This window comes from Rhinatrema bivittatum, chromosome 2 (genome assembly GCF_901001135.1).
Source record: "Rhinatrema bivittatum chromosome 2, aRhiBiv1.1, whole genome shotgun sequence".
Lineage (NCBI taxonomy): Eukaryota > Metazoa > Chordata > Amphibia > Gymnophiona > Rhinatrematidae > Rhinatrema > Rhinatrema bivittatum.
In genome coordinates this window covers 121,115,314-121,134,241 of record NC_042616.1, presented here as the reverse complement: position 1 = coordinate 121,134,241, position 18,928 = coordinate 121,115,314, and the positions used below count along the sequence as shown (strand labels likewise).

At 42.0% G+C, this 18,928-nt stretch overlaps 1 protein-coding gene across 1 annotated transcript in view; it reads right to left on the bottom strand.

Moving 5' to 3' along the window:
* Positions 1-18,928, bottom strand: part of PARD3 (par-3 family cell polarity regulator) — a 1,467,145-nt gene that overhangs the window by 540,264 nt on the left and 907,953 nt on the right. The window contains 2 exon segments of the mRNA XM_029588581.1: positions 1,639-1,683; positions 13,361-13,509. Of these exon segments, the coding sequence (XP_029444441.1) occupies positions 1,639-1,683; positions 13,361-13,509 (194 nt within the window).

Genomic DNA, 18,928 nt, shown 5'->3' with positions numbered 1-18,928 from the left:
GGACCCGACCCGGACCCCCAACCCCCAACCCGGACCCGACCTGACCGCTGTCAGTCTGTTCTCCCTCCTCCCGGAGCAAGGCTGCTTTTCGCGCCCTGCTCCGGGAGGGAGGAGAAGAGATGACAGCGGCCAAACTAAAAAAAAACAAAAGCTTGTCTCTTCTCCCCCCCCCCAGAGGGAGGGGGGGAGAAGAGACAAGCGGCGAAACTGAACGACGAAACTGAGCGGTGAAGCTAAAAAAAAAAGAAAAGCAATTTTTTTTTTTTTCAAAATTGACAATTTTGGTTTTTTTTCCAAAAGCGACTTACTTTTGGGATCTGTCAAGATCCCAAAAGTAAGTCGCTTTCGGACGCCTGCACAACTTACTTTTTTGCAGCCATCATCAGTGACACGACCTGGCTCCGTAGCTCCTCCCGACAAGATGGCCGCCTGCATGGGGAAAGCGCGCAATTGGCCGCTCAAGACGTGACGTCACGATGTCACGTCTTGAGCGGCCAATTGTACGCTTTCCCCGTGCAGGCGGCCATCTTTGTCTTCGGGAGGAGCTACGGGAGGCAGATCGTGTTCCTGCTCAGGGCTGCTGGCTACAAAACAGTAAGTTTTGCCGCTGAAAAGTTTTTTGCCGGTGTCCGGGCTGGGGGAAAGCTTCGCCGTTGTCAGTGTCCCCCCTCCTCTCGGAGCAGGGCGGAAAATCCGCCCTGCTCCGGGAGGAGGGGGGACACTGACAAGTCGTTTCGCCGCTGTCTTCGCCGTTGCTTCGTCGCTGTCAGTGTCCCCCTCCTCCCAGAGCAAGGCGGCTTTTCGCGCCCTGCTCCGAGAGGAGGGGGGACACTGACAAGTCGTTTCGCCGTTCCTTCTGCGCTGTCGCCGCCGTTGCTTCCTGGTATCTGTCATTTCAAATGACATTTGAAATGACAGATACCAGCGTGGCGTGAAGCCTTAGGCCCGCGCACCCAGGATCCTGTATAGGCGCTCTATCCAGTGTCCTGGGTTGCGTGGGCCTAAGGCTTTTCGGACGCGGCTTACATTTACATATAATTAGGCTTCAGGATCGAGCGGTAGGTGAGCTGCACTGTGCGGGCGGTAACCGCGGGTGCCGTAGGCACTAACGCAGCTCTTCCTACCGCTCGGTACTGGATAGGCCTGACAGTATGAAGTTTTGAACACTTAGACTAGCATTCGTTCCTCACATTAGCTTCTACTAAACACCACACTGCAAGATAAAGACCTGATTTTCTCAGCCTATCACAAGTTCAAGATCAGCTCAGAAGAAATCTTGAAAAAACAAACTGTGTTTCATATGTACAATAAGATAGTATTATGCTATAAAAGACTACAATTTAAAATGCTAAAAAGGGTTTAACACTAAAGCTTTCAAGTTACACAGATGATTTACTTTATACATATCATTCAGATTCTTCCAACTCCATACCAACTATTTCTGTTTGATACATGATAGTAAAGACAGCAATAATCATAATTAAAAAAAAACCAAAAACACCAAAACCCCAAAACTATATAAATAGCCATGCAAGAATTAGAATATTCATGTCCTCATGCAATTTGATTGGCAGATCTGTAATCGTAAGCTGCTTTCACCAAGGTTCCTATGGCAACAGCATTACTGTTGATGCTTACCTGCATTCTGGTCAGCCATTGTACTGAGCTTAGTCTCGTCAGCTACTGTTAAAAGGTAAATGTACAATGATTAGCCTGGTTAGTGCCCACATTCCACATGCTTCAAAACATTCTAATTCTTTTATTTTTATTATTATTTTTTTTTTAAGTAGGAGGGGAGCCTGCTATTTCACACCATGCACATAATTATCAACATTAAAGCATTCTTGACAAAAAAATATGCCAGCCTACTGGTAACCTCCATGCAAGTTCTGTCAGTCATTTGAAATCCCAGGCATATATGTTATGTGTTAGCATCTCACAAGTAGCCAAGGCAAAATCATCATTATTTCTACTTTTTCTTAAGCACATTAAAGTTATTAGCTTTAATTAAAATATCCACAAGCATTATTATAAAGGAATGCACTTACTCTACTTGTGTACTCTCATCCGCTAAAGACCCCCTGATTACCTAACGTTTTGGAGGCTAAACTCAAACCGTTTATGTACCTGTGTAATGGTTGCTCAAACCCAACTTTCTTGATGCACACACATGGGGATATGCAACCACAGTTAAAGGTTTGAATTAGTCCCTTTTAAATTAGGGTTCAAACCATTAACAACAGGGTTTGCTTTAGAGCATGCATTTCATCCAATAAATGGAAAAAGGAAGTATTTTACATACATGTCTGACATTCTCGATATTTGTGTGAATTGTAACATTTTGAAGAATAGAATACTTGTTTCCTTTTTTTTCTGTTGCCTTTTCACAATGCATCTTCCCTGTTGTGCAATGTCAAATGTTGAACATTATAGTTGTAATTATCACCCTTTGCTTCCTTACAATTTTCATTAAAACTACACTGTAGAAATATCAAGAGACACTACATTTAAATAATTATTGGCCTAATTCACATTACCTGCAATTAAAAATTGCTAAACAACACAATTAAAAATGCTAAAATAATCTTAAAGGTGACGGTGCTCCCAGTAATTATTCTAAACATAAGAACTCATTGTAGTTGTGCATCTCTGCACATGAATTTACCATTTACCCTTAGAAACACAAGCATGTAAGACTCTGTTTCAAGAAAAGGCACTCGCATGAAGTACAGAAGTACTACTATAAGCCTTGTATGACCATGGATTACCACAAGCAAAAAAGGTGGAGTCAGAATAAATATTTCCGTATCTAAATGTTTCATAGAAAATGCATTTTTTTAAAGTCAAAACTGTGAAGGAATGCTGTGTGTTTTGCCATGGCTTGGTCAGTGCTTTACTATTCTTGGTTATACAGACATGCCGATACACATATCAGAGGTGTGTGTGCATACACTGGGTTTCCATGGTTACATAAAGTAGTACACTAAAAGAGAAAGCATATGTGGCTATCACTTGTAAAGCTGTAGGAATAAATGCATCATTTCATGCCTGCCACATACATTCAATTTATAATGAATTTGTAATAACCAGGCTGTATAAGCCTCTACTCTATTTGTTGAATCTTCAAAGACTCTATTCCTGCAATGGCATGACTACAACAGAGCTTCTATGGACATTCACAACTTTCAGTAACAAGGGGTTTCCTCTTTGAAAAAAAAAAATGTGGTGCTGGCGATGGTGCTGTAGGGGGGCTTAAATGACAGGGTGTCAAGGCCAATCTTTGCCAGTGTTCCATATTTCAGAACTTTCAAAATACAAAACGATATTCGACATTGATAAGACATTTTCGCACTCTCTCTAAAACCACTTTACATTTAAAGGAAAAAAAAAATCCAAGTTTTTGCACTTCATTAGGAGTCAGTCAAAACTTTGTCTTTTTCAAGGTTTTCAGTTTTGGAATTTTTAAGAAAAACAAATCTGGGCAAACATCGTAGCATTACGGAAGATGGGCTCTTTTCCCTGTTGAAAAGGGAATGGTGACGCAGCCCATGTCCGGTGAGAGGGCGTATCCCCATCAATGAAAGGGTTATGGCATTGCTGAGAACGGTGGCGTGACCTTGCCATCTCCACTCACACTTTTCCTCCCCGGCCTTCACAAGCCCCTGGGAACACTTCCTCACAGGGTGCATGTTGCAGAAACCCAGGCTAATTTTAGCCACATTTGGGAGGGAGGGGGGGCACATTTTCAGATGGTCGATTAATACGGGCAAAGTACTTTTCACCCACATAAATCGCTTTGAAAATGGGCCGCAAAAGGCTGTCAGGAAAACATATACAGCTATAAGGTAAATGCAAAAAAAAAAAAAAGGTCAGGAAATTCAGGGATACCCACGGCAGCCATAAACGGAGCGCCGTTTTGCACTGTCACTGGATCACAAATTACATCACAATCTTCTTTCTATGACATCGCACAACTGCATGAAATATGAATGATAATTTTTGTAAATGGGGATAAAATGAGAGGTTTTCAGCACTGTGGCTTACCAGAAAACCCAAACGAGTGCTATTCCTTCACAGATGTGTAGAGAAAAACACATGGAGGTGATAGAAACTACGTCTGCATTGAATAAGGTCTATGACAAGTAAATTTACCACGATAACTGTACAGTTGAGAATAAATGAGTCTTTGAGATGGTTACTCTACATATACTATTTGAATGGATTAACAATTAACACATAAACATCCAAACAATACAATGAAGGATTCTAAAATTCCTGCGGGACCTATTTGTCATGTATTCGTTTCACCTCTCCTTCCCTCCACTAATCTATTATGAGACAAAGGGCAGCAGTGAGCCTGCAGGTGCATGAATAACCCCCAAACTCCCTGCAATCTCCTCATTTATCTCCTTTACTCCCCCCCCCCCCCCCCCCCACTGCTATTCTTTCTGTTCTCTCAGTCCAAATCAGGCCAAAGACACTTCCTGCTTCCTTCAGGCCCAAATGGAAGTTTCTCCCCCCCTCCTGCCAGGAAGGGCTGAAAACGTTGCTTTCTCCTCACAGGCCTGATCATGGCTGAAGACGTCTCCTGCTGCAAGGGCCCCCTGTCAGGCCAAAGATGCAGTTTGCTCCCCCCTGGGTCATGGTCAGAGCTAAAGAATCTTCCTTCTTCTGCAGGGGCCCTGAGCTGGCCACATGGCCCTACTTCTCCTGAACGGAGCTGAAGATTCCTCACTCCGGCCAGAGCCCTGATCAATCCAAAGAAGCTGCTGCCTCATTCACTGAGAAAACCCACTCACCCAAGGCAAGCGGGTGAGTGGAAGTTTGGAATCCTGCCTATGATATAGTAAAAAGCACTGTTGAGTTGATTAAGGGATGCACAAGTTGTTTTTTTTCCCTTGAATATTTGATCTGTTAACGGGATTGCAGAAAAATAGACAAGTCGATGGCAGATAAGGGCAGCAAGGCCCATCTAGTCTGCTCAATTTACTTCTTGCTGCAATGTCATAGCCTTCTCTTGATGGCTGGTTTTCACGCCACTTCTCTGCAGCTAAGGATCATCTGTCCCATACTTTAGTTAATTCAGGTACAATCCCCACCAGGAGGCTGTTTCATTCAGGCAACATGCATATTTTTTAATATTATGCATGAGTCTACCCCCTTTGAGCCTAGTATCATGGCGTCTTGCGCTACCTTTCTACTAAAAAAAAAAAAAGGCTGTTTCTTGTGCTACAGTGAGGTAATTTAGTAACACCTTACGTGCTGGTGGAAGGTGCATATTTGTGTTCTTTTCAAGTGCACGTGTTTGTATGCTATGTTTGCCAGTTGCAGGGTCTGGTCATAAATGGCAGCCCTCATCCCACAGCAGCCGCATGACGTTTATGCCACTCCAACATGTCCACCAGGCTCTTGCAGCAAACACTGAAACTGCCATGCTGCCACTGCAGCAACCTTAGGCATGTGCGTCATGGAGACAGACAGGGGCGCTAAGGGATGACATCACTGCTGGCTGGATACTTAAACCCGCACTTGCTCCTAGTCAGCACCTCAGCCATAAGTTTATCTGCCTAGCCGTGCATATTGCTCTCTGGTGTCACTTTTCTCCTTGCCTTGTTCGTTATTTGCCCTAATGCCCTGCCTTTTTCTTGCCTCAGTTGTCCTATCCCTGTGGATCCGCCTCATCTGTCTTGCAAATCCCTGTCCTTGGTGTCCTGTCTTCTTGTCTGTCCAGGCCTGACTCCTGGCTTGTTACCTTGCTTTGGACACTGACCACTCTCTTGCTTGCCGCCTGCCTCTGACCCTTGCTTTGGACCTGGACTACGCATTGCTTGCTGCCTGCCCCCCGGTGACTCTCTGATTGCTGCCTGCTCCAACCCCTGCTCAGTCCTGGACGCTCTCCTTAGCCTAGCCTTGTGGAGCTAATGCCTAAATCCTGCCAGCCCCTGGAACCTGCGGGGAATGTGGCTGCTATAGGTGAAATTCCACCTCAGTCCTAGCCCAGGGCACATCTGCCAGCTGGTGGTGAGGACCTAGGGGATTTGCCCTCTAGGTTGCTCCAACCATGCCCCAGCACAAGGATCCACTTCACTTACACTGGACAGTTTATACCCCAAATCTTGTGACTATAGGAAATTACATGAGTAAATTCTCAGCCATGGATAAAACATGTGTAAAAATCCATGGGTAAGAAATTTATGCATGTATTTTCCTGATTGCAGAATTTTATGTGCAAAAACTCTCTGTGCATACCATATGAAAAAGGACACAGAAAGAGTTGGCAACAGGAGCACACAAGTACATACACCCTCTCCCCCAAAGGGAACTGGAGCAATCTTGCAGACGTACATTACCCACATATCCCTCCCCCAACACACACACACACATTAGATGGAATGGGGAAAGGAGGATGAGAATGGGTTGAGGAGGGAGATTGTCTTTGAGGGATCAAGAAAGGGCTGACGAGATAAAATATAACTGCTGGAGATAAACATCATCTTTGGAAATTTTGTATGCTCCATGGAGCACAATTTTCCAATCTTATTTATACCATTGAGGTATTTGAATGCATCAGTTATAACCTCCCTTTCTCTCTTCTCATTTAGGGCCTGATTTTAAAAAGCATTTATGTGCATAAAAATGGGTTTTGTACATGTAAATGCACTTTACTCATGTAAGTGGGCTTTTGAAAATTGCTACGATATATGCCATTGAATTGTCCGTAGGATTTACTAGCATAAGCGCTCGTTACGTGCAAAAATGGCTTTTGACAATTGCTACAACAGTATCTTACATTTATGTGAGTATCATATATACTAGAGATGTGCTTCGGGCAAAAATTTTGTGCTGGGCTTCGTTTTGGCCCCCCTCCCCCTGTGGGAATTTCATTTTTTCCGTGGTTCAGGGATTTTTTTCGGGGGCCCCGATTTTGGGCTAGTGCGCACTATCGGGAGTTAGTGTGCACTAACTTAAAAATTAATTTTTTACAAAATTTGGGAAAAAATTCAATCATTTTTTGGTTCTCCCGAACCATTCCGAATTAGGCAATATCGTTGACATTGCCTAATTTGGGAAAAATGATTGCACATCCCTAATATCTACTCCTGTATAAGTCGATTTCATGTATAAGATTTATCTGTCACCAGTGGATAGTCAAGGGCTGTCAGAATTCTTTCCTCCCTCCCTCATGTCTGTCCCTGCTATCAAAATTCTTCCATGGCTGCTCTCCCTGTTTGAATCCTTCCCACCCTCCCCCATGTCTCCCTCTCTTGCCCTTGGTGGTCCAGCGGGAGGGGGGGGGGGGCAGGAGCAATCAGAATTTTTTTTAATCTAAATTTTGTTTAAAAAAAAAAACCCACCCCAAAACACACCCCTTGCAACTTCATTAAATATAATGCCCCCCCCCCAAAAAAATCCCTGGTGGTCCAGTAGGGGGGCCCGGGAGCAATCTCCCACTCCCAGGCCATCGGCTGCTAGTAATCAAAATGGCACCAGCAGCCCTTTGCCCTTACTATTGGCTGGCCCTTGTCACAGCTGACAACCTGGAAATGGAACATCGCTCCCGGACTCCTTGCTGGACCACCAGGGACTTTGGATGAGTTTTGGGGGGGGGGGGGGGGGTTGGGAGGGTGTGGGGGGGTTATTTTTTAATGAAGTTTGAAGGGCTGGGTTGGGTTTTGGATTTTTTTTTTTAAATGAAATTTTTATAAAACAAATCTGCACAACTACAGAATACTATGTGTGTGTATAAATCGAGCCAGCTTTTTTGGGCTTATTTTCTTGACTTATACACAAATATACATGGTAACTCCTTTGAAAATTCACCTGAAAGGATATACATATTGAGGGTAATTTGCAAACAGCCCGAATTTTCACAGCAAACTTATGTGCATAAGTCTACTTTAAAAATGTGTACCTTTTCAGAAGCAGGTGAACATTTCTGTGTGCACATTTTATTTATTTATTTAAAGGCTTTTATATACATTTATGTGCATACTTTTTTATATACATTTTTGTGCATACTTTCAAAAACCTATAGAATGAGGTGAATTTTCCAAAGATGCACATGCAAAAAATAGCACATATGCACTTAAAATGGCATATACTCGAGTATAAGTTATTTTTCAAAATGCAACATACGCGCATATATCAGTAAAAACTGCTTTTCTGTGCACGCTCCGACTTAATATCATGGCGATATTAAGTCAGAGGTCCTAAAAGTTTAAAATAATTAAAAAAAAAAAAAAATTAAATTCAGCCCACAGCTCGCGGGTTGAAAACCGGACGCTCAATTTTGCCGGCGTCCGGTTTCCGAACCCGTGGCTGTCAATGGGTTCGAGAACCGACGCTGGCAAAATTGAGTGTCGGCTGTCAAACCCGCTGACAGCTGCCGCTCCTGTCAAAAAAGAGGCGCTAGGGACGCGCTAGTGTCCCCAGCGCCTCTTTTTACCGTGGGCCCTAATTTGCATGTTTGTCCCCCCTGAATCGTGCGCACAGGAGAGCGGGCGCTCGCCCGCTCTCCCGCGACCTTTACTGTATTGGCCTGTGTGTTGCTAAAATAGATTCCCTTCTACGTTAGAGACCTAGGTTCTGCAGCATGGGGGCCAGTTACAGGAGCATTCCAAAAAGATTCAGGTTTTCAAATAGGTCATGCTAGATATCAAAGACCTTAATAGTGCTGTTAATGATGGAGTAACAAACCAAAATACTATGCATCAAAGATTAACAAACCAAAATACTATGCATCAAAGATTTATTCTTGAAAGGTATTATTGAAAATTGTATATGGGACACTTTCTACTCGAGTGGTAATTTCCTAGTTAATTATGGAGTGGCATGTTCTCTCAAGGAGACTAGAATTTCTGGAAAATTAGTCCAGGCATTTGAACCTCTGTATGCTTAATTTTCCAAAGGTTATCGGAGAACTGTTACTTATGACTTTAAAAAAATATTCTCTTGATGTATTACACTGAGTCAAATTCTCTTCCCTTGGTTAATAACTTACAGTCTATTTCTTGTCAGTTACTACTTGTTTTAGTGTTACACAGAATCAGACTCCTCAGCATACTTCTGCATTGCTTGATTTGACAGATTATCTGCAAAATTCTGGCCCTGAGATCTTAGGAGCGCGGTACTTTACTGGTGTCCTTTGGTACTGAATGTGACCTCAGTAAAGTCATAAGATCAATTTTTAGAAATTTAAATTCTCCTTTTTATGGTCAGCTTGTTAGGATTTTCTCAGATTTGTCTAAGATAACTCGGGAGAAGAGGAACATTTTTTTTTCTTTAAGGCAAATGACTAATTCATTGCCTTAACATGCTATATGCATGTTAAGATAACCTTATAACCTTATAAATTTAATAATGATAGTTATTCTTTTTGCTCCTGAATAATTGCAGTCATTTTTCGATTCCAAAAGATTAACATCTTCCCCAGCTCCTAGTCTGGGTCATTAAATAGACATTTAGTAAAAAGCAGAATTCAGGCTATGCAGTTTCCTGGGGTTTTTTTTTTTGTTCCTCTCTTTAAATTTGATTGGCCTAGATATGGATATTTGAGGTTTATGATACATATTGGATTCATTAATTTTTCTCTTTTGTGATGTTTTCCATTTTATTTCTGTATACATGGATTGTTTTGCTTGCATATTAAATTTAATAAATATAAAGTTAAAAGAGAAAAACCTCAAGATTGGCATAAAAAAATTCTGGAAATCTCCCAAGAGGTTATATCTCTTGGTCGCTTTCCCTGTAAATGCATAGTTACATTTCAGCAAGTTACACACAGCTTTTTCATACCTACACAGCTTCATTTCTTTTAGACTCTAAGAAGTTGTTAAGTTGGAGGTGAACAGAGAATCAGTCAAATCTGTAGGTTAGAATTTTGTAGGTTAAAGACTCATTGTTAAATGTCCATTGTTTTAGTATTTTCCTCTATTCCTATCCTCTCAATGGCTCTTTTTGTGTCCTTGGATCCTCCTTATTAGAGGGCTACATGAATATTTATGCTTTGTTTAGTTATGTACTGTTTTTCTTTTGTGTATATTACTTACTTAAGTGTTCCTATTTCTATTTTCAAGTGTATGCTCCTGTAATTATTGGAAATTATAACTAAAAAGTTAGAAACATACCAATTAGAGGCTGTATCAGTTTCTGTTCACTTAAAGATTCACCGTAACATACAATTTGATCAGGATGTCTAAACTTTTGCATACAACTATGTATACACACACACACACACACACCTACAGGAAACAAAATTTCATCTTTATAAGTCTGATGTCCAATTATGTGTTCTCACAGTGAGGATAGACAATTCTGGCCCTCAAATGCTGCAAATAAGTCTGGTTTTCAGGATATCCACAATGAATATGCATGAGAAAAATGTGTGCATTGTCTCCACTGTATACAAATATATCTCTTGCACATTCATTGTGGATATCGATGGTGGAATCCAACTAATTGGCAAGAAAGTTAAAACCTGGCTGTTTTCTAAGCTGGGCTAAGGAGAGTAAGGGTGGTCAATGAATAATGCGGGTGCACGGTTAATGATCATGTTTTAGACTATGATTGTATTGTATTTTAAATTGTTTGTATTTTTGCTGGTTTTATTTTGTTGTTCAGTGCTTTGATCAGTCTCGTACTGGGAGAATGGTAAATAAAAATATAAATAAATATCCTGAAAACCAGACCTGTTTGTGGCACTTGAGGACCAGAGTTGCCTACCCCTGTCTTAAAGGATAATTCTGGGAGACATGGTGGTGAGATAACAATGAATTTAATTATCTGAAAGTTAGGGGGGGGCCCTAAGGTCCTGAAAGTTAATTGGGGGAGGGCATTAGGCTGAAAGTTCACCTAGTATGCCTAAGACTATTGCATCAGCCCTAAATAGCAGCTTACCTCATATCCATGGGGTCACAGTAGTTCAAATGGACCAAGAATGATCCCCGACTCCATCTAGCCCTACCAGCTTCCCAGGTTCAAAATGCTGCTGGCTGGCCCTGTACCATTTTGTTTTAAGGTGGTAAAGCAAAATGACATTATGCAACCAGCACCTGGCAGAGCAAGAGCGACCGTTATAACCCCACAGATGGACTTACGTTACTGCCTGTGGGGAGGAGAAAGAGGGGGAAAGTGGGGGCTGGGGGACATTACATTTAAAAATGACGACACCTCCGGGTTTTGGATTTGTTTTTTTTTTATGTCAATGAAAAACATTTTTGGCAGGTTGTCTCATTTTTAATTTAATTTGAAAATAAATGCACAGCAGTACTGAATGATATGTTATCTCACCCCTTACCGTGCACTACTCCCTTGGATTTCTGCTTGCCAAAAGCACAGCTGTACTTTTTTTTTTTTTTTTCAATGAATCTTAAGTGCCTAGCATGCGGCTACTCTTCAAGCGTCCTTAGGGGCAGATTTTCAAAGGGGTACGTGCATAAGATACGCGCGTACCCCCCGAAAACCTGCCCCAAGCTCCCCCTGCGTGCGCCGAGCCTATGTTGCATAGGCGTAACTTTTGCAATAAAGGTGGGGGGGATTAGTTAGGGCCGGGGGGGGGGGCAGATTAGTTAGGGGAAGGAAAGGGAAGGTGGGGGGGGGGGGTGCTGGAAAGAAAGTTCCCTCCGAGGTCGCTCTGATTTCGGAGCGGCCTCGGAGGGAACGAGGCAGGCTGTGCGGCTCGGCGTGCGTAGGTTGCCGATTTTGCTCGCCTTGCGCGCGCCGACCCCGGATTTTAAGAGATCCGCGCGTATCTATTAAAATCCGGTGTACTCTTGTTTGCGACGGGTGCGCGAACAAAAGTACACGCTTGCGTACTTTTTAAAAATCTGCCCCTTAGAGTGCTCAATCTGTGCATTCCCTCAAAGGTGTCCACTCTTGCCAATCTTAGTAACATCTAGGAAATATAAATCTTCCCTAATAACTCTTCTGCAATATCAATCACAGGAATTTGAACAGAACCAGATTCCAAACCCGAGGGGGCGTGCCTGTGATAATCTTCCTTGCCTCAGCATGAGCTCTGTTGCTACCCTCTGTTGTCTTCCACTCAACCAATTTGTAATCCAGACAACCATCTTGGGACCCACACTCTAGGTTGCTCAGTTTATTTATTATCCTCCTCCTATTCAGGGTGGTGTCAAAAAGCTTTGCTGAAATCTAAGTATACCATATCCGGTACATGTTCCTGATCCTGCTCATATAATAAAAGAAATGTATCAGGTTTGTTTGACATGAGCTTCCTCTTGTAAAACTATGCTGCTTTGGATCTTGCAACTCACTGGTTTCAAGATACTTCACTATCCTCTTCTTTAGTAGAATCTCCATTCATTTACCCATCATCAAGGATAGACTAACTGGCCTGTAGTTACTAACCTCTTTCCTATGACAACTTTTAAGAAAAGGCATGATATCTACCCTTCTTCAGTCTTCCATGCCCATCTCTAAAGACTGAGCAAAACCGTACAAGGAGCTAAGAAAACAACTTTGATCCTTAATATCCTAGGATGTCTCTCATTCAGTCTAATGTCTAGTGCATTTTTAGTTTTTTTTTAGGTCCATGCAAACTCTCTCTTCTATAAATGATATGACATTTGCCCCATTAATGTATGTTTCCTCTCCAGCTATCAGTACTCCTTCAGTGAAGATTTAACAGTATTTGTGATGCAATCACAGTGCAAAAATAAAATTGTAAACTTGTTTTTCTCAGTTGTGAACTTTCATAGACAAACATTTGTGATATAGTAACAGTGAAAAAGTATGCAGCATTATGGTTACATACACAAGTTTGAATTTCCTGACTTTTCTTTACATTAACTTATGTTCCTCTAAAAGATCTATTGCATTTCCTATAAGTTATATTTTTTTCCCATCAGATATAAGTTATATCTTTTAATCATAAAGCTTAACCTATTATTCCTCAATCAAGGATATCACTCATCGCTGGAAAGTACTAAAACTTTCAGCTATACCAACATCTAGAGGTGAGAACCCCAAGCCAGGAATATGGCCAACATACATATATACACACATAGCGCACACTGAGAAAATAGCTATTGTAAATGTAGGCTCTTCTATTAAAGAGTAACTTGCCAATGTAGTTGGATTTTGAAGTTGAACATAAAGACCATACTACTAAGGTCACAAGCAACTATAGTAAAATATTAAAACAGAAAATGGAAAACAATTTGTAAAAGGTTATTTCCCAACCATTATTACTCTTTTGAATATTTCAGTGGGATCTTACTATAGTGCGGAGCCCAGCAAAATTCTCATATTATTTGTCAACACAAACATATTTTCTAATAGTTATGTCATCACAATCTGATCATGTAGACAAAAACATAAAATGAGGTTTCTTCACTACCTAAATCCATGCTTTTTGATTTTCGGGTTTTAACAAATTCCGTTTGATTGGCGTCTGTAAATTGCTTGGTACGTTTTTCTGACATGCTTTGGCGTCCAAATCCTTCTCGCTGGAAGGCAAGTGCAGGATCAACATCTGGACTAAGGGTGCTGGGAGGAGAAGAGAACAAAAAACAAAAGCACATTTATGAAGGTCATACTATCCTTGAAACCTATGCATTGCCATATTCTTGGTCCTAAACAAAACGGCTTCCACATTTACTCCCAAGGCTGAAGTAACTGCATTATAACGATGCATTAATAATTCCATCTTCACTCCAATAATTATGGGTTTCTACAGACTGGTACACATACATGACTAAAACACATTTGGCCATACATAGTACAGACCATGCAAAAGTTAATTTCCATGGGCAACTTATTTGCTCTTTGTGAACTCATGCTGCTTGCCCACAGGCTACCATAGACATCTGTAGTATGCACTTAAAATCATTAGTTTACTTAAATTGATTTCAGAACCCAAAAACAAGTAACATTAGTAAAAGTTAGAACATGGAGAGCTGTAACACCAACTGCAAAATTGATTACAAATGATCATTTGGGAAAGAAAGTTGACAGACCATTTTAACTGCAGGAAGAGGGCTTTTTTTTAAGGTCAACTTTTGACATCCATTACCAAGGAAAGATGACAGCACTAGGAGAGGCAATTTCTCTGACTACTGCCCAAGCCCTCCTAGTTACAAACACAGTGCACCATAATTTCATCAATTATGGAGGCGATACGTTCAGAAACTGAGGATAGGACAGGAAATTCAGTGCATCTAGGGTGCCCCCAGCTGTCTCAATGACGACACTGATGGATTATGCTTTGGAAGAAACCTCTAACTCACATCAGCACTCTCAAGCTGGCAAAGCAAAGAGAACCAAGGGAAAGCTCTCATCCTACTCTCTATCCACCTAAACATAGAAACCTTTTTCAGATTCTGTTATTGTCCCCAGAATTCTTTATTTGTTCAATACAGAACCAAAACCACAAAAAGAATGACAGAATAAAACTTACACCAATTCTTATAAGCTGTAATACTATCTTTTAATAAATTTAAAATGGATATTATAACTAGGTATAAGCTTTTTTTTTTTTTAACCAGCAAACAAAAGTCAGAGTAAAGTCATTTGCTAGCATGACCTCGTAGATAACATCCGTATATTTTTTAAGTTGAAAAGCCAACTAATATAGTTTGTAAGTAGCAGTACCTTTGAATTCAACCAAGAACAGATAAAACCCCCTTAATTTTATGAACCTGGTCACCAGCACCAGAGGTCATTAGGCTGAGAAATGAATCACTACAAATGCATAGCATACTGCACAGCAGTTAGCCAAAAGGTACCAGAAAGTAATATTTTAATACTATATTAAAGTCACATTATGTCCTACATTATTCAAAAGCTTCATTAAACTAGCACCAACACAATTGCACTACAAATGTGAGTACATGCAATGCATCATTTTCTAAAAAGACAGCCAGTTCCTCAGGAATATAACCATTCTGTGACCCTCAGCATTATTAAAATTCCACTTATTAATCCTGCTTATTTGACCCCCTTTGTTTTCCTAATATTTTCATCAAGGATTAGGGAGATACCGTCAGGCTACAAAAGCATATATTTTCCACAGTGATTCAGAACAGCTGCTATTCTTGTTTGGATAACCCTTCATCCATACTCCAACCTTTATCCTTTCTGCCTTCCAGCAGCACCGTACAGAGCATCATCCTTTTACATATTCTCCTTTATCCATTAAGAGCAGGAAATTAAATATAACAGGGACATTTTTCCTTCTATTTATGTTTTTATGAATAGGGTAAGCATCCATTACATGCTAGTAAGGAACTAAACAAGTCTGCTCTTTCAGCTGCTCTCATATGTCCAAAGACATTAAAAATTTCTCATACAGGCTCAGATTCAAGGGCTTTTACCCAAGATGAATAGAGCTAAACTGAATTTCCTTTGCTTTTATCCTTGGCAACAGAGTATAATAATAAAGTATATCAAGAGTAAGAAAAACTGCAACACTAGGGTTAACACGCCACCTTTCATGTATTTGCTTTATTTTTTTGTGGGGAAGGAGCCCAACAGACAGGGGGTTTACAGCTGAAAAAATAATTGTTCACAAAGAGCTGGTGGGTCAGCTGTCACACTACTTCTTTTAAAGTTTAAAAGCATTTTAAACTAGAGGTTTTCAATTCTGATCCACAGTGTGTGTTACGATCCTGCCCACGGACCCCTATCCTGCGGACAGGCTCTTCACTTACCCGTCCCAATGCCAGAAGTCTCGCTCCCCGGCCTGACAACGCCATTCCTGGGGCCTTGCATGTGTGGCCGGGTGCCACCGACGTCTCTCTTTGTGGCTTGTGAGCCGCCATCGCTGACTCCACCTAAGTGGCCTGTGCGCCGCCGCTGGGACCTCCCTCGTGGCATGGAGCAACCGCCAGGTTCCTCTTGTCGAGCGGCAGGAAGCCGCTGCTGCCGCTGACTGCTCCCTCTTCCACGCAGCAGGGACACGCTGATGCAGCCTGCCTTCTGGCCTTCTCTAGGCGCAGGCGCGAGCCTCTTCTGCAGCTTTAAAGGGCCAGCGGCGGGAAAAGCCCCAAGGCCCCAATCGATGATGTCATCAGCCTTTGCCTGGATCAGCCCTATAAAAAGGGCTCTGCTTCATTCCCTCAGGGCCTTCATCTGGTCTTCACAGTGGTCTGTGGTCTTCCTTCCAGTCCAGGTCCTCCGTGGTCTTCCTGTGTCTTGACGGTTCTTTGTTCCATGTTCTTCATGTTCCTGGTCTCCTTCGTCCTGATGTTCCTGGTCTCATTTCTCTTCAGAGCTCTTTCGTCGCTTGTTCCTTGTTTTTGATGTTCCAGATGCCCTGAAGTCCAATGGTCCTGATGTTCTGTGTTCAGATGTCCTGTTCCAGAAGTCCTGATGTTCCTTCGTTGCCTCTTCCAGATGTCCTGATGATCCTGTTCCAGCTTCCTGGTTCCCTGTTTGTCCACCTTTACGGGCGTGCCACCATCGTTGTCCGTAACCAGCCCATGGGAGGCTGTGTAGGGCGCCTTGTGAACAAGGCCTACCTTCAATTCTGCAGCACAAACCTCCAGAAGGCTCCTATTTTTATTGCCAAGTTCCTGAGTCTTGAATCCTATCCCAGTCTTCGGAGTACCTTGTGCCTGCTTCCATCCATGTCTAAGACTCTGCCTGCTCTGCTTCAGTGTGGTCCGCCACGGGCGGCTGTGTAGAGCGTGCCTCAGTGCAGACATCTCCTGAATCTTCGTCATGTCCTGGCTTCAAGTTCCACTGCTTCGCCTGGAGTCTGCTTCACTTTCAGCATGGTCTGCGACCAGCCATGGGCGGCTGTGTAGGGCACACTGCGTTGCAGCATTCACCCAGTACTTTCTCCTGAATCCTTGCCTGAGACCTCCAAGTATCCTGAAACCTTGTCTGAGTCTTCTGAGTAACCCAAAACCTTATCCAAGCCTCCGGGTTTCCTGAATCTACGCCTAAGTCTTCCGTACCTCCTGAGTCTATGCCTGAGTCTTCCGTATATCCCGAGTCTATCTCTGAGTCCTCCGAGTTTCTTGAGTCTACGCCTGAGTCCTCCTTACATCTTATGCCAGAGTCTTCTGTACCTCCTGAGTCTACACCTGAATCTTCTAGCTCCTGTCTCGTCTTGTTCCTGCCCTCAGCCTCCATCTGGCGTCACGCACTCGTCATTCCCAAGTGGCGGGTCCGGAAGGGCTATCGAGTGGCCAGAGGGCTACTTTCAAGACCAGCATTGAGTTGCTGGGTCTCACTGGTGCGTGTAGGTCCAGTGGAGCTCTGAACCTGCCTTGTTGCAGTTCCAGAAATTCCTTGCCGTGTCTTCAGTCCAGCTTTGTTCCTGCTCTGCCCGTGCCGGTACTCTCACCTCCCACGTGTGCGTCTTGGGGCTCCTCCCTATGCCATCCTGTGGTCTAAGAGCTCACCATCTCCCTTGAGAAAGCGACCATGCCTCCGTAACAGTGTGGCCAACAGGTCTTGTTTTTGAGGTAAATAAGCAATGCAAATTAATCTTGTTCGTAGACCATATGTATGCATATGCAAATATACCTGCAAAATATTCATTGTAGATGTCCTGAATATCAGACCAGTTTGCAATCTTTGCTGAGAATGCCTGCTTTAAAGAATGGATAGGCTTTTCAAAATGTATACCATTAGCTAATTAGCAACATGAGAATAGAACATCTTCCTATCAGGGCAATGACTCAAATAATACTCAGAAGTAACAATTCTCAGCAGTACAATCCCTTAGTATGGTTCTTAGTAAAGAGGAAAGAAATAACAGAAATAGGAAGCAGCTGACTAGTGTACATCAGAAGTAAAGGGGCACTGCCACAACTATCTTAACAAAATCTAGCAAATTAATTCATAATAGATTTAAGAAATGGAACCACCAGAATTCTAGTATAATGCTTTATACTGCTCATATTAATTAACCCTACAGCTTTAAGAGGGAGCTCCATAGAGAGTCTTATTGTGCTTTCTGATATACATTATTATATAAGATCTGCAAATTAATGCATATTGCCCAAATATATTGGGACAGGTGCCTCCTAACTGTTCAATAATTAGCAATACATCACTGTATATAACAGTGCGCAGGAAGCCTGATCTAGAAACCCATCTTCCCAAGTGAATCGATATGGAATGCACCACTGCAGGAGGTATATGCATGTTTTTTATTTAATGAGCCGTGGTAGAGATTTTTTTCTATTCATAATAAGTGAAATAAGAAGATATGCATGTTTTAAAGTGATGTTTTCTTTTTATGAAGCAAATTTAAAGAGTAAGGAAGGTGAGGAGGGCAATAAAAGGTTACCATGCAGTTTTTGTGAGGATAAAAAGATGGAAAATATCTACATCCTTTCAATATCATGAGCAAAATCTAGATACTGCTAAAAAAATTCCATATATCACAATACTTTACATATAATGGAAATCTTTTTATAATGCAGTCACCAGAATTATTTAGATGCAGATGAAGGTTAAATTTTATTTAAACACTGCAACAAAACACATTTCCAAGCTATATTGTTTCTTTTCTCAGATTTCAGAACACATTAAACATCTTTTCTAATCTAAAAATCACAGATTTGCTAGCCGTATCTTTTTTTTTTTTTAATCGCACAGCATCTTCTTGCTCCTATTCTCTTTCAGCTTAAATTCAAGCCAGGGTTGAGATCTAGCACTCTGAACTCTTAATCCCAAGTACCGAAGGATTCTCCCCCATACTTTATATTACCATTCAAACTACACTGAATTAAGTCATTCCAGTGACAGTCCTGGGCTAGGGGCCATGCATCAGGATTCCTTGTGGAACCCTGAAATGATGGGTCCTGAATCTGGCCAGTAAGTTTCACCCTTAAGCAATGCCCATAACTCTTCTCTGCTTAGTTGGGAGCCCTCACATTGGGTCTCCCTCTGGAACTCTGCAATTGTGGGTCCTAAGTCCAGTCACTAGGTGCTGCCTTCCCCCAAGGAC